We start from the raw sequence: 24,876 nt of genomic DNA on the forward strand, positions 1-24,876 counted from the left end.
TATCAATATTTTTTAAACTTGTGTGTTTGGAAAACCAGGTTTAAATGTTTTGTGTTTTTGTTGTTCCCACGTCAGCTGTGTTCAACAAAAACAAACCAATCGGATTTTTCCACAGAAGAAAATACAGGAAATAAAACATTTGATTACTGAAGCATAAATGCAACTGCAAGAAGTAAAAACTGTCCTTAAACTACGAACAAACAAGGACACAGTCACATGTTAGCAAACTCCTCCTCGGGGAAACATAAAAGCTTCAAAGGTGAAGCTACAAGTGCAGAACGCTGACTCTACCATCAGATCAGTCACAAAACTTTATAATGAAAATAAATCATTTTAAGGATGTTTGCTGGCCTCGTTGCTCCAGCAGAGCTGCTGCTGCTGCACCAACCTGTTGCAGTTCATCTCCTCTGGCCAGCTCACACCGAACATGTCCATCAGCTTGTAGCAGTCGCTCTTGGCCTGCAGACAGAGGCGGCGACACGGCAGCGTGACCCGGCCGTACTCGGTACAAACCGGGGCGTAGAGCGCACACAGGAACATCCTGAGCTCCGGGGAGCACTGCAGGTTCACCATGGGATGGAAAGGCTGCAGGTGGAGACAGAAAGAAGAAACACGCCAGTGGAGCGTGAGCATCACTCCACATTCAGAACGTGAGGCACAGAGGGCACGAAGACACCAGCCGAGCACCTGAGTCCATAAAAACAACTCCGGCCCCTTAACTAATAATCCACCCCAATCATGATCCTGCTGCCCCTTTATTCATCCCACAATCTCCAGACAGGAGACACACACACATGCACACACGCACGCACACAGGGCCTTTGTGTTGCAGGGTGGACCACGCTGTGACTGACTGACACACTGGGGCATCGTGCTTACACGAACACAAGGAAGTGTATTATCTTCACGTTCACACACCCACAGACCGACACAATGATGCTCTCACACACATGAACTGTGCCAACACACAGTGGGTGCAGGAAGCATCCGTGGTCCTGCTGCTAATATGCAAATAGAAGTTTCCATGCATGTGTGTGAGCCAAACACACTGTGGTTTGCAGTTTTTATGTGTTTGTGTGTGTTACAGAAGGAGCCACACCCAAGTCAATCACTAACACACACACACACACGCGCACACACACACACACGCGCACACACACACTGCCCTCCCCCAGATTTTAAAGACAGTTGTATGTGACAGACAGGAACAGGGAGGGGAGGGGTTTATTAGAGGAATGAATATTAATGTTTAACCAATCAATGCAGCTTCAACAACGTTAAATAAAGTGCAAAGAACGCCACGTCCTGTGTGTGCGTGTGCGAGTGTGCATGTGTGTGTGTGCATGTGTGTGTGTGTGCACCAATCAGAATCTTGTTGGCGTTACAAATGTAACAGATTTCAGATTTTAGATTTCAGATTTTAGAAAATGGCACAAAACTGAACAGCTGTGTGTCGGCTCAGCGTCTCTGTCCGTCACCGATTAGCAAACACAGCAATAAAAATGCGACATGTCCAAATCCGGCTGTTTGGGGATAAATCTTTCAGAGAAGCAATGATGACGCAGGACTTTGTCACCTTAACTGCAATCAGATTTAAACACCGTTCCCACCGTATGTCTGCAACACAGCGCCGTCTCCTGCTCGCCTGCCACACACATTTGACGTGCTTCTGTAAAAGGATTCGAGTGGGTGTTCGCCCCTCAAAGCACAAAGCACCCACGTCCGTGCAGCTTTTGTCAGCGCCTTGTTCATATCGCTCTTCCTGGCGTTGATGGCTTTGCGCTGCGTGGGCTCAGCGATAGACGGCACGATGACACAGATTTATGGTCGAGTCGCAGCTCAGCACAGCATACGCTCTCTGAGAGCATCGCCCGTCGTAACTGAGCTCAACCATCCAGCCGATGGTGGAGTCATCACGTTTCACGAGCTCCACCGTGTAATGACACGAGCACTCGTGCACGCTATGAGCCAGCGTGAAAACAAGTGCTTCAAACGCGATGCAACCATGAATGGTCCTCACAGATCATCACTGACATGTAGCTCTGGCCCCCGTGTGCACTGAAGCTGCGTGGCCGGTTACCTCTTACAGATACTTTTACTATCGGCTGCAGCGCTTCCTGGTGATCGTGTTACAGCTATAGTCAGGTACAACAGGGAGGCTGGCTATTCTCTGGAGGAAGAACAGCAGAAAATCCTGAATGTAGCGGCCTCCACGAGAGGGAAACGGGCGCTACTGCTGCAATCGGCCCTCCTGTGACTCGCGTTGCGTGCCGCTGCCAGCGAGCAGTCCTGTGACATCTATTACTTCATCAGCGATGCCCTGTAAACACGGCTAAACCACTCAAACGTGATCTAATGCAACACAAGTGAGTTTGCATCTTCGCTCTTTCTCTCCCGTTTGATTCCCATGGGCTACTGCTGCGCTCCATAGAACACGATGTACCACACAGGACGGCGCTACAAAGGGAGACGCCAAGGGCCAAAGCCGAATCCCTATACAGGCTACCAGGATGATCTACTAAAGAAAAAACACATTCATCTGTCCTCCTATCATCTCGCCATTTTTCTCATTTTTCTATTTTTGTGCTCTTCCATCCTTGTCCCCCCCTCCTGCCCTTTTAACCCTCCCGCAACTCCTCGCGTGTCCATTTAGCCTCTTTATGACAGTCGACCCATCATGTGAGCCACTGAGAGCAGGACTGAGCCAGTGGATGGTACATATGGCCGGTCACAGCTCTGCCCACACAATCACACTCTCCACAGGGTTTAGTGTTAGTGGCCACAGCAGAAACAGCTGGTGAACCACTGGCCAGAAGCTCGTCGTGCAGCTTTCCTCCCCAGAGTCAGCGATGTAAGGAGAATAGAGCGTGTAACACACAACTGTGTGGATGCTGGCGGTATGCTAATGTAACCTCAGCTTCCATCCTGCTGCTGCTGCAGTCATTATGGATTCATGGCAGTTTGTTATGGGATTTTTGATCTCTGAAAATGTGGAATAATGTGTCCTTCTAGAAACACACACAGAGGAGACGTGTCTGCCAGTCGCCGAAAAATGGTGCATTCTGGGAGTCCAAAACAAGGCCAACAAACAGCCAATGAGGGGATAGATGCAGATATAAGAGGCTGATCTGCTGCACAGTTTACGACTCAGGAAAATGCTCTATCGCGATAGCGCATGTTGATGATGTCATCAAGCTGCGCCTGTTTTGGTCAAAAGCATCGCAGCAGCTACAACCATTATCATCTGCAAATTATGCCGACAGTCATAGCAAAGAAATGAAGCACTGTTGAAATATGGGGAAAGCCAAAAACTGCGCTTCCTCCACTTCCGTAATATCGATTCATTAATGACTTTTATCGAGTGGAAAAAAAGTTGGCGTTCATCCTCCAGCTTCACTGTGCTAATGTTATGCTAACATAGCTGTGTCGCTAGCAATCACGTAGCACATCATTATATACCAGGTAGTCCAACTTCAGTAACCCTGCAAACGCCACTGCTGTTTAGTTTTCTGTCTTCATTTATGTTGGAAGTGACAGCAGAGCTGTACGTTTGAATTAGTTTCAGAAATCTCTCAGTCAGAACATGCTATATCATGTTTAAGTGGAAACTAGCGAGCTAACTTCCTGCTAACTTCTAACTCCGTTAAATTTAATAACTTCTGTTTTCATGGATGCCTGGATGTTAAACTTAATTGTTACACCCGATAAAGCAGCAACGCTGATTATTTAATTAAAGATGAAAGAATTTAGACCGTTTTTAACTCTGTGTTCGTTTGACTTTGGGACCTGAAGAGACGGAGTTTTGGACCCAGATTACTCCGCGAAGCTCCTCCCTACGGCAGCCGTAATGCTCTGACCATCCATCAAACAGTACGGCTTACAAAGCTGTACTAAAACATTTTTAACAGATTTCTGCCCAAATCGGTTCGAGGTCAGTAAGCACGACCAGAATTCATACATAAGGCCCACTCTCGATTTTTGAGAATATTAAAGGATTTTAAGTGTGGAAAATATGTTATACAGAAGAAAAGAATATATCGCGATATATATCGTTACCGCACATGCTTGAAATTATATTGCGATATGAATTTTAGGCCATATCGCCCAGCCCTAGTTGTGAGTAATTCTAACAGAGCTGCAGTAACGCTGAAAACTCGCTCAGTGAGATCTGTGACACGTCCAATAGGACTGAGCCAGCTCTGTCCCGCATACGGATGCAAGAAAAGATCACAAGGAACCCAAAATGTTCTTTTAAAATTTAGCAACACTGTCACTGTTTTTCCTCTTTGACACATTTAAAAACATAATGGTAGCAGGATATTCCTCATGTTTTTAAATCTGATGGTTTCTGCTCTGAATTTTCTAAGAAAACGAACCTTCGTTATCTCCATAACAACCATCGGGCCTAAAATCTATTGTTATTCTGTTGTCTTGTTGTGTACCTGCTCAGAAAAACAAATCTCCTCCTTCTTAAAAAAAACTCTGTTGACTCTCCGAAACACATTTGTTATGAGTCAGCATGATGATCAGTCAGCGGGGTCGGACCGTCTCAGCTGGTACGGTGCGTCCGTAACAGCGAGGCAGGCACAGCTTCTGTGAGTGTCGCTGACTGCTTGCTTTCACAGTAAATAACCACATCTCACATCAAACTGAGGCGAAGAACAGGAGCAACATCTCTAATAATCGTGCTTCCTGGGACGGTGTAGTGAAAGTGCATATTTGCATATTTCTAATCTTAAACGTAGCAGCCTTTGAAGAACCGGGACAAACAGCCGTGACCTCAGCTTCACCTCTGCAGCATGGACACTATCCAGCATGTTTTGAATCAGATTAAGATGAAAGTTATCTAAGATTAATGTATTAATTATGAATACAGCCTTGTATGCCTAATGGTTTTCATTGCCGTTGCCTCTGTTTTATCTAAATTAAAAATGTCCTCACATGTGGCTGTCACTGTTCTTAGAAACAAAAATCAGGTAAAATAATAAATCTGGTGATTCTTTGTTTTTACGTTCATCAGGTCCCAATCAGCCCAAATATGAAAGAGAAATTAAAAATGTTGCTGTGGAAGAGTTCAGGTCTCAGGAGGTTAAAGGCTGAGATGGTGTGACTGATGAATCGCTGACAGTGACGCCCACTGTGGACGACTGGTTCTTGTTGATTTGCCCTTTAAAAAAATATCTCCTAGTCACCTCTCTTCCCATCTCCCCCCCTTATCCTCACTCTTTATCCCCCTTTCTCCTCTGCTGCCATTCCAATTCTCCAAATTTCAAAGCTCAGCGCCATGGTGACGAGTGATGCATCACCGGAGTGGAGGAGGAGGAGGAGGACGAAGAGGGAGGAGAGCGGGGCTCGAGGAGGTCAGGGTGCAGGGCGGAGGGGACCACCTCCCGCGAGGCGAGAAAGCCTCTGCTCCTTTTGTTAACGGCACAATTGGGACCGTTTCCTGGGCAACGGGTGAGTCCTGTGTAGGGGGAGGGGGAGGACAAAAGAGGTGGGGGAGGAGGGTGAGAGACCGGGTGAGCGAGAGAGGACGAACGGGCAGAGTCGTTCACTCCTAAGACAGTTTGAGAACACACACACACAGACACACACACACACACACACACACACAGTTACACACACACACACACACACACACACACACACACACACACACACACACACACACACACACACACACACACACACACAGAGTTACACACACACACACACACACAGTTACACACACACACACAGTTACACACACACAGTTACACACACACACACACACACACACAGTTACACACACACACACAGTTACACACACACACACACAGTTACACACACACAGACACACACACACACACACAGTCACACACACACACACACACACAGTCACACACACACACACAGTGAGAGGTTGCTGTGCTTCTTATTCACTCCACTGCCAATAAACACGGTGTTGGACATTAAATAAAACAAGAGGCTCTTTTATAGGCCAGGTCACGCTGGGTTTATCAGACCATGTTGTGTGTGTGTGTGTGTGTGACTGTGTGTATGTGTAACTGTGTGTGTGTGTGTGTGTGTGTGTGTGTGTGTGTGTGACTGTGTGTATGTGTAACTGTGTGTGTGTGTGTGTGTGTGTGACTGTGTGTATGTGTAACTGTGTGTGTGTGTGTGTGTGTGTGTGTGTGACTGTGTGTGTGTGTAACTGTGTGTGTGTGTGTGTCTGTGTGTGTGTGATCAGCTGGGATACATCTTTACTAACATAATAAGCCTGTTAAAATGTGCCAGAATGCACAAAAAAGTACTCTGTTTAACACACACACACACACACACACACACACACACACACACACACACACACACACACACACACACACACACACCTTAGCTCTCCCTTACACATCCATTCAGGCAGAGCGGGGTGGAGTATCTGGGTTATTCTTCCGTCTGTAACACGACACAGTTTATCTGCACTTGTAAACCTGAGACAACAGGCTGATCTGAGGAGGAAACGAGTGAGTCTGAGATTCAGAGCCGGCCGCTGATTATTCTTTGTGCAGCTGTGGACCCTTCATTCGACAAGCAATAACCCAAAAGACGTGACAAAACAAAGGTTATGATAACCTAGAAAAAGCTCGTGTGTCTAATTTGTAGTCAGCACATTTCCCCAACGCACTGACTCCTAATCTTGATGCTTTGGATTCACGTAAACAAGCCCAGTTATCCATCTAATGCAATTAACATCTTCAGTCGGCCCTGACCGTTGCGTGGTCCATCTGGCCTTGCCGTGACGGTCACATGACATGATTGTGAAAGCCACTGCCATGGCTCCATCCCTTATCTGCTTGAAAGCTTCTGCTAAATATAAGAGAAACCCTCCAAAAGGAGCTGCATTTGCCATAAACTGATGTTTCACTGTTATAATAAGAATATCTGGGCGCTCGTTTTAGCATTTGTTCATCATTGTTCATTCATTCAATGTCCCATCTGCCCTCCCGTCATATTTCTTTTCAAGATTTTCTTATTTAATCACTAGTGTACATATATTTATATTTATAGATACATGTATATTTAGTCATCTTTTCTCTTTTACCACGTCTCTCTAATATTTTGCTCCTTACTATTTTTCTATTTTCTTTATTATTTTATTTTATTATATTTTCTCCTACTGTATCATGCTGCTGAGTGACTGCTGCTCGTCAAACACATTTCATTGCAATGTTGACCCTGTGCTAACTTGCATATGACAAATAAAACTGAAACTGAATCTTATTTTGACATTCTTTGGTTTTGTTGAGTCCTCAGTATCATTCAGCTTCTTTCTAGAGAAAATCTTCTCCTAACAAAAGATCCAAGTCCTCCAGTTTGAGCCTGACGCTCGTCCTTCTCCTCTGGAGCTGCGATCTGGAAAGTGCCTCCAACCAGACTGCAGCAGGTTGGAGAAACTTCTAGAGCATTAGAAACGATGCATAAATGCAGAAGAGTAGGACTTATAAACGACCTTAACCAAAGAAAAGTAATATGATCATCACCGAGCGGTGAACCACACGCCATCTGCTCTGCAGGCCGAGGATGGTTCATAGCAGCGTAATTGATTTCCTGTGATGGGCCCACACTGCTTCATATTCATCAGTGTGCAGCATCTCTAAATGCGGGGATTTGGGCCCAGTCCTTTCTCTCTTTTTGTGGTGCCAGTCAAATCCGCCACGCTCTCAGTTATGCTATGCGACTGTGGCACAGTGTCATTGTGACACAGAAATAGCCGATTCCCGAGCCCCGAGGCCACCGTCCCACTTCAGCTGCGAGGTCATACGGCGGTCAGCGGTGACGGATCGAGCGAGGATGAACACGGGAACATTAAAATCCATTTTAACAAATTGTGTGGTTTGTGTTACATTCTGCTCACAGCTGTAGAAAATAAAATACTAAATGTGCAAAACAGAAAATTCTGTCTGTGAAAAGCTGCACAGACCTGACACACCAAAGAAGAGTCATTAAAGTGCATTTTCAGTTTGTCTCTATCGGTTTGGAGCTCATGAGATCGTGACAAATTGTCCTACTTTCCTAAAACACTAAAATCTTGAACAAAAAAATACTTAAAAAGCAAGACATGAAAAGGGAACCACAAAGACTCTTCAGGGGGTTTGAACAGAAACTGTAAGAACGGCAGGCGTTGGTTCTCATCCAACTCCCAGTTTCTCCACGGTGCGAGGCATTCATCATCCTTATCACGCCCATTCAGCGGACCTAATTCTCTTTAAAATCAACTGTCAATTCTCATTTGGCTGCCCTCGACGTCTCACAGGCTTTGAATTCTCCCATGAGCTGGATCTGGGGCGAGTTATCTGGGAAACAAGAGCCAAGACTGGGCTCCGTGGTGTTGGAACCTGTTGGGTTTCCGTGTGTTTTCCAAACCCAAACAAGCACTAAAAGAGACTTAATTGTGAAGCCATGACCAATCAAAGTGAACACCGTCTAAACCAGAAGCGCCTCTCTCGCCTCACTGCGACACACACCCACTGATCAGGCGTAAAAAGCTAACCTGGCCTCAAACAACATGCAGCTGGTAACATTTAATCAGTCAGAGAAATGAAGACGTGAATAACGACCGTCAGAAACCTCGAAACACGTTTGAAAGCACCGCTGCACAGCGAGAACGGTGCTGGTACGAGCGCACGGTCATGGGACCAGTTTCATCTTTTCCAAACATGAGGTCGAACGAGACCACAGCTGTGACGCCGCGCACAGCCGGCCCGTTACAGTTACGTAACCTCCACCTCTCCTCAGCGCGTCTACACACAGCACCGTGAACCGGGGCGGGCGCAGATGCACAGATGGTCGGCAGAGTGCTGCACATCCGCTACGCCGGGCAGGGTGGGGCCGGGCGAGGTTGAAGGGTTAAAGTGACGCAGAGAGAGGGAGCAAAGAGCGCGTGACGCGGGGCATCGATAAACTAAACACAGGCCGGCAGAGCGCCGAGCCAACACAGCAGTTTGGCCCGTAATTACTAGACAGACAGAACTTCACAAGGGATCGGCCGCCATAAAGGACGGGATTAACTTAATGAAGCGATGCATCTGCTCCGTGCTCCATCTTTTAGCAGCCATGACAACAGTGAGATGCTGTGGATGGTCAGTCTGTGGATTATCCACGAGGCTGAAATCACAACCCAAAACAATGAAGCTGTGTTTCCTTAAAGCCTGACTCGTTAGCTCGCTGCTCAAAGCCTGTTATATAAAACAGCAGCTGACTACATGTCGTGGTTAATCGCTCTCATCTGTCAACAGGCCATATGTGCGGTTCAAACCCATCTCAGGACACCACGCCCTGTTAAGTCGCTGGCGTTTTAATAATCCTCTGTTCTCAGGGCCCAAAGGGACACAAACGAAACCTTCATTGTCTGCTTAATGTTTTGGTAACACGCTGCAGCCTCAGCAGCTAGATGGGCCACATTTAAGTAGGCTGGCACCTCCTCAGCAAACACACAGCTGTTCATGCTGACACCTAACGAGCTGCTCGTGTCCACGGGAGCAGAAAGTGTGCCACGCACACCAAATCACTCATTTCACATGTATGACAGACATGTGAATCTGCTCTCAAAACGTTGCGTCAGAACGCAGAGAAACGACCGAGGAACGGAGGCAGATTATCAGCACTGTGGACGCTGACTGGAAGCCCAACGGGCTCTGAAGGCTAACATGAGTGACCGGACTCACAAACATCACACGGCTCAGATCCAAACCTGTTTAACAGACCCCGTCCCTTTCACAGCAGTAACACAACTTCATTAAATGAAGAACTAAAAGGCTGAAGCCAACACAGAGTAACTGTGGTGTGTGAGACACTCATCGATCCCAAAAAGGTTCCAATTTCATCTTTAGAAGAACGAAGGAGCAGCGAGAGAACAAGAACGCAAACGTTCAAATCACTTTAACCCAACAGCGCCCATGTGACGTAGGGCTGTGCAGGTACGAGTACAGGTGAACACACAGGGAATTTACAGCAAGCATCACCTGTGGCTCGCTACATCCAGGCAGCTCTGTTAGCTAAAAACTCTGAAGCGCACAATTTCAGCTGTGTGTGAAGCGATCAGTGATCCAGGTCGTCGTCGCCTCGGAAAGAAAAGCGTCTGGACTGAAAATGTGGGAAAGAAGCTTCTCAGCTGAGAGACTGTTTCATGCTGTGGGCTGATCGATGTGATCGATCCAACAATCACTGAAGCTCATATATGAAATCCTCCATGACACTCTTTCATATACTGTGTGAGGCAGTTATCACAGCTCTGTTTAGTTTGGAGTCTAGAACAGCTGCAGCCGGCCGGCAGATCTGATTACAAGAATAATAACACTGTTCATGTGCCGTAACATTTCACATATAAATCTAATTATTGCTTTTTGTGCAAATTCTTGACGGGATTTAAGCCTTTTTAACAGCAGCTTTGCTCACCGCTGTTACACTGTCAATTACAAAATGTTTTTAAGCATTTTTAAATGTCTATTTCAAAATGTAAACTCATTTTAAATGTTGAAAAACATTAAAACTATTAAAGGCATTTGTGACCAAATCCAAAGTTAGCGTATCCGACACTGTGGCAGCGCGGCTTCATGAGAAATCTAGAAATAAAATATAACATTTAAAAATATATAAACTGTGTTAAAAACATACATATTTCTTTTTTGTACAGTTTTTACATATTGCATAATATATATTCAGTTATATTCTATTATCCTTTATTTTAATTTAATAGCTTTTGTGAGTGTGACTGTTTTTTTGGAGGGGGGATAAATTTTATATTAACATATTTTTATTTTTTTAATTATAAATTTATTATAATATAGTGAAGAGCAAATTTTTTTTAATGAATCGCATGAATTTTGCTGCTGTCAGAGTTTGAGCGCCATAACTGTGAGAGAAAAACTGTCATTCCTTTAGTTTATATACATTTGTGTGTGTGTGTGTGTGTGTGTGTGTGTGTGTGTGTGTGTGTGTGTGTGTGTGTGTGTGTGTGTGTGTGTACAGATAGATGGTTTGTCTTTCTCAGATCACATGGCAGCGATGTACCGTACCTCCATGGCGAGAGCAGCAGTTTGCTGGTCGTAGTGGTTCAGGACGTTGGGCATGAAGGTGGAGTTGTAGGGCAGCCCCTGACACATGCGCAGGGTGATGGGCTCACAGGTGAACAGACTGTGGCTCCCAGCCACAGCATCCATGGGGACAGCAACACACACGGTCAGCATGGACACGGAAAGCACCCACAGGAGATCCATGATCCGTACGGGAGAAAAGAAGCAAGACCCAGGAGACGGCGGCTCACGGAGAGGGCTCGAGCCCTGTCAGCATCGTGGGCTTTAACCAGGAAGTGGGAAAAATTACCAGACTTAAGGACTATCTGTTTGCCCCTTCCTCCTCGTTAGATCACAGAGAAACACCGTGGGCTGAGCAGCGTAATCCAACAGGGCCAAGTTGGCTGCATCCATCACCATGACTACACTGAGTCACAGGGCCTCCATCACCTAGGTGATGCTGTGGTCCTTTAAGATGCTGAAAACACTCCTCCGTCTCCTGCCTTCACAGACGGCGATGATGCTGGAGGAAATATGAGCGACGACCCCCTGTGGAAACGATGCTCTGCCTGCAATCAGAAGAATACAGTACAGCAGCTTGTAAATGTAAATGTTAGACGTTAGTGGTCCAATAATTACAACAAGTGCAAACCAAAAGGAAACCTTTTAACTGAAAAAATGGACTAATTGTAAGCGGAGCAGCACACAAACGGCTGCTTTTCAGGTCACTGACTATGGCTGGGTTCTGCCCATCAGTGTCCACATTAAATGCATTATTAAACAGCAATAGATCATTGCAAAATAAGCAAATGAGCGAGCATTTAAAGGGCAAGTCTGAAGAGATTTACTCTGCGTCCCGCAGTACTTCTGTAGTAATAACAGTGGTAATAGCAGCAGCTGTGGTAGTAGACACCTCCGACCATTAATAATATTATTATTTTTACAGTTATCTGCACTAATCACAGCTCAGAAACTGTTTAAGTCATTTATTAAAGTTATTTGTTATTTATAGAGCACATTTTTATCCATCGCTGCAGCACACACCCTTCCCAGCCCCGCACCTTTGCCCCCGACCAACACGTCAAACACGGCCTCTGCTCCGTCGCACCTGCCGGTGTCTAACCCGGCCGCACTTCAACTTTCATTATTAACGCGACACAAGCGCGTCCATTAGCCTACCTGTGCGTCAGCGCTAACGGGCTCCTCCTATAGCTCCTCACCGGGACTCAGGCACTAATTGCTGCTCATACATGGGAGTGTACTGCCGAGCGTTACACGGAGGCTCGTCGCGGTTGCCGCTGTAACTGACCCGCAGCAATAAAAACGAGCGACCTGAGCCGAGAGAAGCGTGAACGCGGCGCGGCGCAGACAAAAGATGACGGTTAGTTCATCCTGACTCACGGTAACCGCTCCGCACCGGTGCATTCAGTCACCGAGCCGGGCGGCAGCGGAGGCGGTGGTCTACGAGTAACACCTGCTGAATTTAACGCAACTTTACCTGAACGCTGTCCGCAAAATTCGGGGAGTAAGCGGGGTCTTCGCCGGTCCTCGAGTTGGTAACAATGACTGAATGTCCCTCCACCAGCACCCTCCTCTCCTCCTCTTGTCCTCTTCCTCCGTCCTCCTCCCCCGCTCTCCCCCCTCTACGTAGAGCGACAAGTGCGCGAGACTTTTTTAACGGCTTCCGCTACGGACTATCAAATTAAAAGCCTCTTCCACAAACGCCCGACTTCGTGGACGCCAAAACACGACTACAGTGAGCTTTAGTCGAGCTGAATACAGGTGAAAGAAGCGATACGCTGTTTGCCACCTTAGTCGCGGATGTTGGCCCAATTTATTGCAACATACAAAAATATAAAAACTTTTTTTAGTTCAACAATAAAAGTTAAAAGTGTTGAAAATTGTGCTTAAATGATTTACATTTGATATGCCCACCTTTGTTTACAACTCAGCCTGAACTCCCAGAGTCAAGCTTTCTTGTCATTTCTTTAAATATCCTCAGGAATAGTTCTCAGGCTTCTTGAAGGACATTCAAACAAGGGCGTCATTTCCAGGGGGGTTATGACCCCCCCTCCCTGGAATGTACCCAGATTTATTTATTTTGTTTGACAGAGGTCTTGCGTTTCTATCCAGGTATGTTTTTACTGCATTGGCCGTGTGTTTGAAATCACCGCCTTGCTGAAAAATAAAGAAATGGAATCAGATTCTTTCCACCTGGGACTGCATGGTGGATGAAAACTTGACGGTGCTTTTCTGTGTTCATAATTCAATCAGTTTTGACAAGATCTCCAACAGCACTGTCTGAAAAGCAGCCCCAGACCACGGCAGAGCCTCCACTGTTTTAAACATGGTTGTAGAGACTTCTTCTTGTACCTCTTTCCTGATGACCCCTCGACATACTGATTAATCCAATACTTGAAACGAAGAATTTCACATCCAACCTGTTGTCATTGATTTTCATCCCAGTTCTTGTGTGAAGTGGCATACCTCAGCCTTTTCTCCCTGTTTCACTTCCTGAACAATGGCTTCTTGGCAGCCACCCTTCAACTGAAAGCATTTCTGATGAAGCGTCAGTGAACAGTAGACCGATTATCTGAAGCTCCAGATGCATCTCTCAGATCCCGTGTCAGGTCTTGGGTGGATTTTTTCCCTTGTTTCTTAAGGACATGGCGTTTAGATATTGGGATCTGCTGCAGATGGTTTTGGCTGACAGCTTCCTGTTTGTCCTCCACATGTCTAGTTTTCAAAATGATATAATCCAGCTAGTACATAGTTAAAGCCAAACAGTTGTGCTCTTAAGTTTACATTAAGACATTTGTGTAGTAAATTTCACAATTCTGAACTTGTGTAATATGGCTGGTTTTTGGTTTTGCTGTAATAGTTTTCAGCTAACAGCTCTTTGGGAATCATCTTAATGGTGCAAAGTGATCGTTTGGTGCCAAACTGTGTTGCTGTAGGTGGTGTTTGTAGGTTCAGCTTAACCTTTGGGACCAAATATGCTTTTGCGACTGGTTGCTAGTGCTTAGTGCTTAAAAATACATATTTAAAACTGCTTCTTTGCTGACGTCCTGTCTGTTATGTGTAGAGTAAACAGCGGCTGTGTTAGGTGTTGTTTCATGCTGACTGGTCACAGGTCAGGTTTAAGCGGCTTAAAGACGGAGAGAAGGACGAATCTTTAAATCTCGTCAGAGAGACTTTGAAAGACTTCTTGGTGTCTTTGCTTTTCCAGTGAAACAAACGTTTCTTCGTCAGTCCAATAAAGAGTGAACTATTACTCTGAAGGCACAGGGCTCGTTTCCGGTTACACTCCCGCGTGTCTAACTTGACGCAGTTCTCCGTTTTTCTTCGCAGCAGGTTTTCTGTCCTCGTTGCGCGCGACCGCCCATCCGAGAACGAGCAGGCTTTGAATCAGAAACTTGTGTGACTGCTGGGAGTGAAAGCGTGGAGCTGGAGGCCTGCGGGACACAGCAGACACAGCCCTGAAGATGCTGTTGGTTTATGATTCTTATTACACACCAACTGTTGGTTATTACTCCGTAAACAGATTCGTTTGTCCGGGCTTATTACTGCTGGTTCTGCTGCTGCGACAGTCAATAATAATGCTTTGTTTTTCTGTTGCTGTGTCAGCCAATGCGATGGTCTTTATAGTAACTGCAGTGTCAGGACTTCTGCACCACGTTTGTCATCATTAGAGCGAGGGAGGCCCGCACACTCTGCTTTTCTCTGCAGCGACACCCACATCACCGCCTCCATGTGTGTCACAGGCTGTGACAAGCAGGAGAGCCTACACTCACGGTTACTATGGAAACAAGTAAACTATCCACGGGGAAGTAGGAGAAAGAAGTGTGTGGGCACCAAGGCCGAGCGCGCACCTACAAAGTGAGTTTGGAGCTGGATTTCTTTCTGCGAGCTGAGGAGCTGCGGGTGAGTGAAACACCGCAGGACGGTGTTAGTGTTGGCTGGATTTTAAAAACATGGAACTATTAGGCACTCCTGCTTCATGTACACACATGAACACAATGTGAGGAAAAGCAACACATACCTGAGTAGCAGTTACTGTTTTTGTATCCTAGAGCATCATCTTTGTTGACGCACTCTGTGATGGCACTTGCAGCAAGATCTTTTGCAAGCTGTTCGAAGACGCAGACCAAACGGAGCACCTGGACTCCTCTGAACAACCCGCGGGCCAACAGCAAGGTCACATCAGCTCACACTGAAACTGTGCCTTCAGCCAAAGGGTGGCTGTTAATAGTTTCAGTAACTTTTATAAGATGTACAGCAGTGTCGTAGAAAGTAAAACTAACTACATCTTTTGATGGACGTGACAAAATGTAAATGTCTGTGTTAAAGCTGGTGAAGTAGAAAAGGGGGACACAAAAGTACAGACCTGAGTACATAAAACAGCTCTAACAGTGGAGTCAAGCGACTCTCAGCTTCTTTTTAAATGTTCCCTTCGCTGCAGTAAGATTTATGTCTGTTTCAGCCTGTGCTTGCAGGACCAGGTGTTTGCCTGACGCACTCTTGAAACCCCCCAAAATTATCCACAATAAAATAATTTGATTACATCTAAATTGAATTTACTTTATTGGCATACATTCAGTTTATATGAAGCTAATTTTTCTTAATGACTAATTATTTAAATAAATAAGCCTTAGATTTTAATTTTTCTTTAAATTATTGCTTCCTGTTTATTCCGGCAATTTGATTTAATTTTTTTTAACATATAATGTGTTTAGTAAACACAGTCACAAAGCAGGAAATCATAATAATGTCCGTGGATGATCTAGACAGGCAATAATATCTAAATTAATTTGCAAATATTTGTTTTTTTACTTTATAGTTATTTTAAAGAAATTCCTTTTAATGAAATGCATTCATTAATTTATTTGCATCTGTGTACTGGTTGCATTGGTCACTTCATTGGTCCTGGTCCTGCTTCATTATGTAAACAAAGGCGCTGTCATTAAAAGTGTTTTGTGAGCTGAGCTTCTGATTATTTGTGGATCAGCAGCAGGCTGTGACTGCCCTCACTGTCAGAACAACACCGGGCTGGCTTTGCTTTAGTGTGGAAGCTTGAACGACATTGGCTCATTTCCTTGTTTTCTGTTTGACGGTGTTGGTCTTCCATAAATACCAAGTTCCTCGAAAGATTAAACAACTAAAAACTTTAAAACTGAATACTTTGGATACTATAGTTGTTAACCTTTGTCACTGTTGTCTCATTGTAGGTGTTTGAAGAGAGACGAAGCCTTCTAGCAAAGTGGGTATGTGTGAGCAGATGAATGAAGAAGCACCTAATGCGCCCTTACAGTGATCCCAGCGTGAGCTGAAGCCCACACAAATCCAGCTAGCAGTTAGAAACCATGCTGTGCTCACTGCTTTTCTGCTGTATTCTTTCATGTCTTTACCAGTTTGACAGGTGGTCTGACAGTCAGAGGAAGGCGGTGCTGCAGGACTTGGTGTTGAGCTGTTCAGTGGAGCAGCTCAGGTTCCTGAGCCTCAGTGTGAGCAGACAGCTCCCCCTGCAGGCCGCAGACTTCACCTGCCTGCTCCCCAGAGCCCTCTCCCTGTATCTCTTCTCCTTCCTGGACCCACGCAGCCTCTGTCGATGTGCCCAGGTACACGTGGATTCATTTATGGGGAGTGACGTAAAGTTTTGACCCTTGTTCTTGTGAAGAAGTCTGGTAAATGAATGATTCGATCCTCCATGCGCAGGTGAGCTGGCAGTGGAAGAGCATTGTGGAGCTGGACCAGCTGTGGATGCCCAAGTGTCTGAGGCTCGGCTGGCTCCTCAGCTCCTCCCCGACACCATTCGAACAGGGCGTCTGGAAGAGACACTACATCCAGACAGTCCAGGAGCTGCGGCTGAGCGTCCTGCAGGTTAGGAGATCCCGAAGAGATTTAAACAATTATCCTACCTTTGTTTAACAACTCGATAACACAAAATAACATTAAAATCTAGCTTTCAAAAATCAAAACAAAATAAAAGACCCTTTTTTCCCAGGGTGCTTCATCGCAGCAGCAGTTTGTGGTTTCAGATGTCGCAGCAGCAAGCCGTGGTCACAAAGAGCCGTCAGAAATAGCAGCCATCAGGTTGGAGGAGTGTCCAGCATCCACCAAGCAGCAACCTGGAAGCAGCTCCAGCACAAGACTGAGACAGGAGAAGCAGCCAGGTGCACCCCCACCATGGAGAGACTCTGACAGACGTCCCAAAGACACACTGCGCTTCAACTACCTGGACAATCTGGACCCCATCGAACAGGCGCTGAGAGCGTAAGACGGCAGGGAACATTTGCTGAATCACGTCTGGCATTAATGAGGCTTTAAGGTTCTTTATAGTGACGGCCCCACAGTGGCTGTAGCTCAGGTGGTAGAGTGGGTCACCTACTAATTGGAAGGTTGGTGGTTTGAGCCCCGTCTGCTCCAGTCTGCCAAATATCCTTGGGCACGACACTAACCCTAAGATGCTCTGTAGTGCATCCGTTGGCGTATGAATGTGTTTAAATTGCAGAGAGAAATAGAATAGTGGGGAAAAAGTGCTTTGATTGCTCAGAGTAGAAAAGTGCTATAAGAACGTGCATTTGGCATTAAAATATTATAAATCCCAAACAGTGTCCTGTTAGCATGCACCAGGCGTCTGTGGAGAGAAAAAGTTCCCATTCAACAGGAAGAGACCTACAGCAGAACCAAGCCATCTGCCAAAATGGATATAAATGATGGACATTAACAACACATAGAGCTCTGACAGCTCAATGAATGCCTCGGTGTTTTTTAACCAGACATAATATGTGAAAGAAACTTATCAGTCATAGAGTAGACATCCTCTAAAGCACAAACTGCTTTGTCCTTGTTTATGGTTCAAATGGGGACTAATATTTATTATATCAACATTATATCCACAAAGGAACTAGAAACGTTTGAGCTGGGTTATGTCATATTTGGGGGCTCGTCCGGGAAATTTTAGACTTGCTTGTGGAGAGAGGGTAGCATCAGAGGTTTTTCTTCACACCGTGCTTTCATCACAGTGTTTTTCAGGTCTGGGAGAACCCAAAGACCAGGATATTGCAGGAGGGCATTTTAATTTATTTAGAGCTCGTGGAGGAACCCTTTGCAACTCACCTTAGAGTGGCAGTGCAAGAGTCAGCAGGTGTTGCCTGGACTTAATAGTTGATTAATTAATTTGCATTTCAGTAATTTTTCATGATTCTCAGTTTTTGACTTTCATCTTATTGGCTGCCCCATCAGAAGGTTTGAACAGGTGGTGGGTGGGGCGATTTCTGCCTCACAACTGTCTGAGGGCTGAGCGGTTTCACCACAGCGTTCACTTGCAGATAAACTGATGTCATTATCATGCATGATCGTTCCCCTTTACTGACTCTGCTGTCTTTCTCCAGGCAGATGAGAAACAACAGCGCCTCCACCTGCTGCACTAACACATCAAAGGCGGATGATGGGAAAAAGAAAACACTCTCTGAAGCAAATTATAAACTACGCAAAGCCAAATCGCTGGTAAACCACTCCCCATTCATCATCAGTGCCATATGGCTGTGACCTCCTTGTCTTAATCACAGGGAGATAATAAACGGAGACAAATCTCTGGAGACTGCATCCAGCAGGCATCATGCATTATGGAACAGCGTTTGCACAGCGGGAGGCAAATTATGCTGATGATGGTGTTTGAGGGAAGGGTGGAGGAGAGGGTGAAATAGAGGACACTGCTGCATCTAATATTCAGGCCTTGGTGGAATTACTGTATATTTATTTAAGATCTGGGTTTGTACTATACAGCATACCACACTTAGACTGTGTTACTATGAGGTCACATCTCTTCTTTCAGATGTTCCTCAGCTCCAGCAGCAGACCCCACAGTCTTCCTCATGATCAGACACAAACTCACCCCACATGGACATCGCACAGTATCGCTGATCACCCCGTCACTGGGGAGTCTGCTGAGCGCCTTCTCCACTTATCCCAGTGGAACGCCGGGATCCGTCCGAAGCCGGCGAGGACGCCGGTGCCTCGGCTGAGTGTGGAAGGGCTCAGGGCGTTCCAGCGTTCACACAGGAGCGTTCCCAGTAAGTTTTCACAGTTCCTGCTGTTCCTCTGGGCTGAGTATGATGTAACTCCACATCAACAAGAAACCCTACAGGACAAACTGTAGGTTCAAAAGCTTCTGCAGGAAAGTGACTGCGTGCAGTTTCGCTCCCAAATGCTGAGAGGAGATTAATCATTTACTCTGTACTGCAAAATATTAATATACTCTTTGTGCGCTTGTATAAAAAGTTATTTAGGTCTCATACAGGGCATGTTTTGCTTTAGCCTAACAATTGTGGAATATAACGTAACATAAGAGGTCTGCTTCGTAGCAGAAGAAACACTGAGTGGATAAAATGTAGCTTAAGAATGGAAAATGCTCAGAACTGATTCTTCAGTTTATGAAGGCGAACAAACGAATCTTGTTTTTTTTAAAAAGCAAATAATTAAGCAGATGTTTCTTAAACTCCAGAATCAAGGGAGGGGTGGATTTATAAAATCCTAAAGAATCTATATTGTGTGTAGCTCTGATCTGTGGTGTACTGGTGTGATATAATTTGATTGATTTAAGCCTGTCCACAGTGTACAATCAGCACTGAAAGATGACACCAACAAAAGCTGCAAAGAGTCTGAGAAGCAGAGGAGGAACAGTGTGTGTGAGAAGTGGTGCAGGTGTTACCAGTCTTAAAAACTGTATTCGCTGACTGTAGGTGCACCCCTGTTTGAGGTTCAGCCCTGGACCGCGTCTGCATCACATTCGCAAGAGAAGAAGTAGATCGCCCCCTCCTGGAGGAAAACAGAAGTACAGTCTGCAACCTCAAGACCTGGAGCTTCAATCTTTCTGCACATGCAGTGTGTAACCCTGACTAGATGTAGACAGATGGATCATTAGGAAAAATATTTGACATTTAATTCTACAAGAGAAATGACAAAGAGACAATGTCACCCATTTGTAGACAGTAATTCTAACGTATTTCTGTATTAGTACTGTGTTATCAGACGGGATGGGCAAATTAACTTAGAACCCCCCCCCAACCCTGTAAGAGTCTACAAAAAAAAAAATTGAGCCTATCCGCACTTGATTAGTTACAACAATTAATAATTTCCTGATGATTTTATGACTCCAGCAGGTCTTCGGGTGCTGATAATAATGGACACCAATATATTTAAAGTCTACTTTTTGCTAGCCCAGATCAGCACATTACAAATGCACCATGCTAATGAGACGAGCTACTTAATGGTAAAGTGACCTCATTAGCTCGCACGTTTGTCCAAATATTTACCCAAATTTAAAAACAACAAGACTTTAAAATCTGAAAAACTTAAAGCATCAAAACAGCTGCATTTTATATACAGACGTTTTAATACTTCTAACATGAACATGGGTTATTCATAGACTTGACAAAGGCATTTGACACTATAGATCATGATATATTAATAAGAAAACTGGAACGTTATGGTGTCAGAGGGGTAGTTTTAGATTGGGTCCGGAGTTATTTAAGTGACAGAAAGCAGTTTGTGAAAATAAATGGTGGTTGCTCCTTATGTATGGACATTGCTTGTGGTGTACCCCAAGGGTCAGTTTTGGGTCCAAAATTCTTCAACTTGTACATTAACGACATCTGTAAAGTGTCCAAAGTATTAAAAATGGTTCTCTTTGCTGACGATACAAACATTTTTTGCTCTGGTGATGATCTGCAGAATTTATTGGAGGATATGACTAATGAAATAAGTAAAGTGAAGTTCTGGCTTGATAAAAACAAATTATCATTAAATTTGAATAAATCTAAACTGATGTTATTTGGAAATAGTAGTTTAAATACAAATGCTGAGATTCAAATAAATGGTGTTGATAATAATAATAATAATAATAATGGATACTTTATTGATCCCCATGGGGAAATTACTTGTTTTTCTCTGCATTTGACCCATTCACTCAGTGAAGCAGTGGGCAGCCCACTAAGCAGGCGCCCGGGGAGCAGTGTGTAGGGACGGTACCTTGCTCAGGGGTACCTCAGGGTAGCCGTTAAGTGGATTCGAACCGCCGACCTTCCGATCATGGGGCGACCACTTTACCTACTGAGCTATCCCTGCCCGATATTGAAAGAGTCAGTGAAAATAAATTTCTGGGGGTAATAATAGATGAAAAACTTAACTGGAGAGCTCACGTAAGATATATTCATTCCAAAGTATCACGAAGCATTGCAGTACTAAACAAGGCAAAACAGGTATTCGACAGAACATCACTTCATATTCTCTACTGTTCACTGGTTTCACCATACTTAAGCTATTGTGCAGAGGTCTGGGGCAATAACTATAAAACCACATTACATTCACTTTTTACTTTTCAAAAGAAAGCAATTCGAATCATCCACAATGCAGGTTATAGGGAACATACAAACTCACTATTTTTGCAGTCTGAAATATTGAAAATTGACGATATAGTGAAATTCCAAACAGCACAAATTCTATTCAAAGCAAAAAATAAAGAACTGCCAGGTAATATTCAGAGTATGTTTTTTTTTAAAGAAGGAAGTTATAATTTAAGGGGTTTTTGTAACTTCAAAACAATGAAGGTACGTACTACAAGAAAAGGCTTTTGTGTTTCTGTTCATGGAGTGAAACTATGGAACAAACTGAATATGGAATTAAAGCAATGTCCAAACATAAAACTGTTCAAAAAGAGTTATAAAAATATGATCTTCTCGATCTATAAAGAAAAGGAAAATATTTAAATTAAGTGAATGTCTCTATTTAAAAACAAACAAACAAAAAATTCATGATGTGATATTATAGTATATCAGAAATCTGTTCACTATTTTTATTACAAATTATATCAGTAAGGAAGCTGACTAAATATTCACTGATAATTTATGGGACAGGGGTGGGATTAAATAAGTGTATACTTCTTCCCACTCCCTTTCAACATGTAAATTAATCAGAATGTTTTTTTGTATGTAATTTGTATAGTATATTTTTTTTTCCTCTCATTTCTTTTCTAAATGTACTTGTATATTGTTCACATGTTGAAATAAATTACCAATCAATCAATCAATCAATCAAACACTTCAGTTTAAAATTGCTGAGTTATAATCAGCTGTAACACAAGAACGCCAAAACAAACGGTGTGTGTAAGAAATGTACCACCTTTATTATCCAGTCCACACGTCCCAGTCAATATGCAACAACACAGCAAAGCCATTTCTAACACCAGTGAGTCTGAACTCCAGAAATATGTAACAGTAAATGTCAGTTTGAGACAAAGTAACTGATTTTGATCAGTATTCAAAACAACTTGTCAACACACAGCATATGTTGGGCAAAGAGGGAAGCCTCGTGTACATCAATTATGACAGACAATGTCATTTTTTTATTAATAATAATAAAAAAAATCCACTTCAGTCAGATATGAAATATCACTCTCATACGCACAGCCGGCTTCAAACGAGCTTTCACTCGTTGCATATAAACATGGCCTCCAAAATGTATGTATATATATATATATTACTAAATACAAGAGAAAGAAACTTATATGAAAGACTGTGTTAATTTACTGTTAACTAATCAGAGGATGAATGTTAAAGACCAGGAGTGTATTTATGGCTTTTGGATTCAAAATAAAGTAAAACTGTGGATGTTTCACAGGTTACGTCCTAACACGTGTCGGCCTGCGGCAGCTTTTAAGGCAAATGTGGCGCTTCGCAATGAGCCACAGACACCACAGGGGTTAATCGTCACTCGTGGATGACACAGTTATTACTGTAATTAGGTCGCGTTGTAAAAAGGCTCAAACAACAGAGCGTACAGCAGTTGAACAAAAACAAAGTAAAAGTTGACTGCTGTGCACGAGGATTCATTGCTTTGTATAATAGACGTGCTGTCCTGATGCACCGGTGATCAGATGACATTACAAATGAACTAAAACTAAAATTAAAGCACAGATTGTCCAACCGACTGTGAGCAGGCTCGAAACAAAACCCCCCAAAATCAGAGAGAACCGTTCTTCTAAAACGACAGCAGAAGAACGAGCTACAGGCCGTGATCAGTGACAACAACCTTACACTCCGATGTTTCATTTGAGTTTCTCAGGCGTGAGTCTTGGAATTGCTCAGAAGACTATGAGTTTACACATGATCAAAAACCATATAAAAACAATCTGGACACATTTCCCCTCCCAGTCCAGGAGAAATGTTACTCAATTCTTTCCTCAAAGAGACTCAAAAACAAAAGTGGAAAACAGAAGAAAACAGAATTTATTCAGAAAATTAAAGACATTTTTGGCTTTTCTTTTAAAGAAAGTTCAACAGCAAAGCCTCGCAGATTAAAAGTCACTCAGAAGACGGAAAACACACAATTATTGTCACGCAAGTCAAACACGACTGAGTAAAACGCGGCGGGTTCGGTGACGTCTTTCACCGACTTCTCATCAGTCGCACCCCTCAGCTTTGACACGCTGGATCTCACTGGACGTGCAAAGTCCGGTTTCATGTTCACAGTGGGTTTAATTCAAAGGCTGCTGGAGTTTGAACACAGAAAAGAGAGAGAACACACCAAGGTGCTCTTAGTGAAACATCGCCCCCTGCTGTAGTCTTCAGCCCTTCACGGCGACACAAACGATTAGAATGATTGTGCGTCTCATTGTGCGCGAGCCGACACACGCGAAGATGAAATATCTTCAGCGTCTGTCTGGATTTGAGGAGAAACAGTTTGATGGCCACAGTTCCAAATAGAAAATTGAAAAAGTACATTTTAAAGGACGTTTTCCTGCTGCCTGGGATCTTTATTTGTGAGCGCTGCTCGCAAAGCTCAGCACATGTGAGGCTGATAGGCAACCATCATTTGTGCTCTGACCGCTCGAGGCAATTATGTGAAGCTTCTTTCTTTTTGCACAGTGTGTACATGATCTGCAGGCTTCAGTAACTTGGAGGGAATCACTATGCAAATACACAAAAGTATTAACATCGACTCTTTAAATAATGTAAACATATACATCTTATCTGAGGTCAGAGCAGTGATCCTCTTCATATCTATTTATATATATATTTATATAAGAGAGAAGGAATATTACTGGAGCATCGTCCGGATGTTCTTCGGAGTGGTCTCGTCATTCAGGTGTTTTGTGGTGAATCTGAGGAGAAAAAGGAGTGGGAGTGGACGTTAGTGCACCAATGAAAACATCGAGGCCGCATAAAGAAGCTCCAAAGGAATTCTTGCTGACAAACACAAAAGCCATTTTCACATGTGCAGTTTGGACAGTTCTGTGAGAATCAGGTCAGGAAACTTCCCACGGTTCAGGAAACTGTGCTCCTCAGACACGTTCACACTGCTGTGGTTTAGACCAGCGGTCCCAACCCCCGGGCCAGCACCGGTCCGTGATTCGTTGGGAATCCGGACGCCAGAGTTGAGGCTCAGGTGTGAAATTTATGGGTTTTTAGTGTTTTTATTGTTGGGTGTTATGAATAAATCTTTTTTTGGTACTGGTTTATTTTGTTGTATTTATCCGCGACACCTTAAAGTCCGGTCTGTGAAAATATCATCGGACATAAACTGGTCGGGGACGCTGGGTTAGATGATAAGGTAGCTGGCTTCAAATACACCAGACTATCACCTGTACCAACCAACCCAGTGTGACATCACACACCTGCCAGCTCCCTTTTGCAAAGACCAGGCCACGTCCAACCGGATATTTGCTTTCAGCAGGTGGTTTTTTAAGGTAACTGTGTGGACATGGTTACAGTTCGGCTTTACCTCGGCAGGCACACGTACAACCTCTCATAACTTTCACAGCCAA

The 24,876-nt window shown here is 44.2% G+C and overlaps 3 protein-coding genes across 11 annotated transcripts in view; 1 reads left to right on the plus strand and 2 right to left on the minus strand.

The window, feature by feature from the left end:
* The window catches only part of fzd3a (frizzled class receptor 3a), a 22,416-nt gene extending 9,713 nt beyond the window's left edge, over positions 1-12,703 (minus strand). For both annotated transcript variants that reach the window (XM_080882301.1, XM_080882300.1), the window contains exons 1-3: positions 12,550-12,703; positions 11,055-11,620; positions 389-585 (exon numbers count right to left, since the gene is read on the minus strand). In XM_080882301.1, coding sequence (XP_080738427.1) covers positions 389-585; positions 11,055-11,255 — 398 coding nt within the window. In that variant the 5' untranslated portion in view covers positions 11,256-11,620; positions 12,550-12,703. The remainder of the gene's footprint in view (positions 1-388; positions 586-11,054; positions 11,621-12,549) is intronic.
* A 1,059-nt stretch (positions 12,704-13,762) lies between these two features.
* fbxo16 (F-box protein 16) lies at positions 13,763-20,893 on the plus strand. 4 transcript variants are annotated; one of them, XM_080882305.1, is made up of 9 exons: positions 13,768-14,975; positions 15,125-15,248; positions 16,280-16,315; positions 16,463-16,669; positions 16,767-16,931; positions 17,056-17,324; positions 18,446-18,560; positions 18,889-19,126; positions 19,668-19,805. In XM_080882305.1, exons 2-9 carry the CDS (start codon positions 15,153-15,155, stop codon positions 19,682-19,684), a joined length of 1,143 nt encoding a protein of 380 aa, XP_080738431.1. In that variant the 5' UTR covers positions 13,768-14,975; positions 15,125-15,152; the 3' UTR covers positions 19,685-19,805. The 4 variants fall into 4 exon arrangements, with proteins under 4 accessions (XP_080738430.1, XP_080738428.1, XP_080738431.1 ...); XM_080882303.1 differs by having other exon boundaries at positions 13,770-14,975; positions 19,796-20,893; XM_080882304.1 differs by lacking the exon at positions 19,668-19,805 and having other exon boundaries at positions 13,763-14,975; positions 17,077-17,324; positions 18,889-19,657.
* Positions 20,894-22,215: 1,322 nt separating this feature from the next.
* Positions 22,216-24,876, minus strand: part of fam49a (family with sequence similarity 49 member A) — a 32,269-nt gene continuing 29,608 nt past the window's right edge. For 3 of the 5 annotated variants that reach the window (XM_080882633.1, XM_080882634.1, XM_080882632.1), the window contains 2 exons: positions 24,154-24,213; positions 22,216-23,601 (listed from right to left, as the gene is read on the minus strand). In XM_080882633.1, coding sequence (XP_080738759.1) covers positions 23,592-23,601; positions 24,154-24,213 — 70 coding nt within the window. In that variant the 3' untranslated portion in view covers positions 22,216-23,591. Of the gene's footprint in view, positions 24,214-24,876 lie in introns of all 5 variants that reach the window. The other 2 variants (XM_080882635.1, XM_080882636.1) reach the window with 2 other exon arrangements.

Source organism: Rhamphochromis sp. 'chilingali' (genome assembly GCF_963969265.1).
Source record: "Rhamphochromis sp. 'chilingali' genome assembly, chromosome: 5".
Classification (NCBI taxonomy): Eukaryota; Metazoa; Chordata; class Actinopteri; order Cichliformes; family Cichlidae; genus Rhamphochromis; species Rhamphochromis sp. 'chilingali'.

Bases quoted from the DNA above. Each gene is read 5' to 3' on its own strand.
- fbxo16 (XM_080882302.1), top strand. From the start codon at position 15,153: ATGGCACTTGCAGCAAGATCTTTTGCAAGCTGTTCGAAGACGCAGACC. The intron at 16,316-16,462 runs GTATGTGTGAGC...TGTCTTTACCAG, and splicing joins GAAGCCTTCTAGCAAAGTGG to TTTGACAGGTGGTCTGACAG. The intron at 16,670-16,766 runs GTACACGTGGAT...CTCCATGCGCAG, and splicing joins GCCTCTGTCGATGTGCCCAG to GTGAGCTGGCAGTGGAAGAG.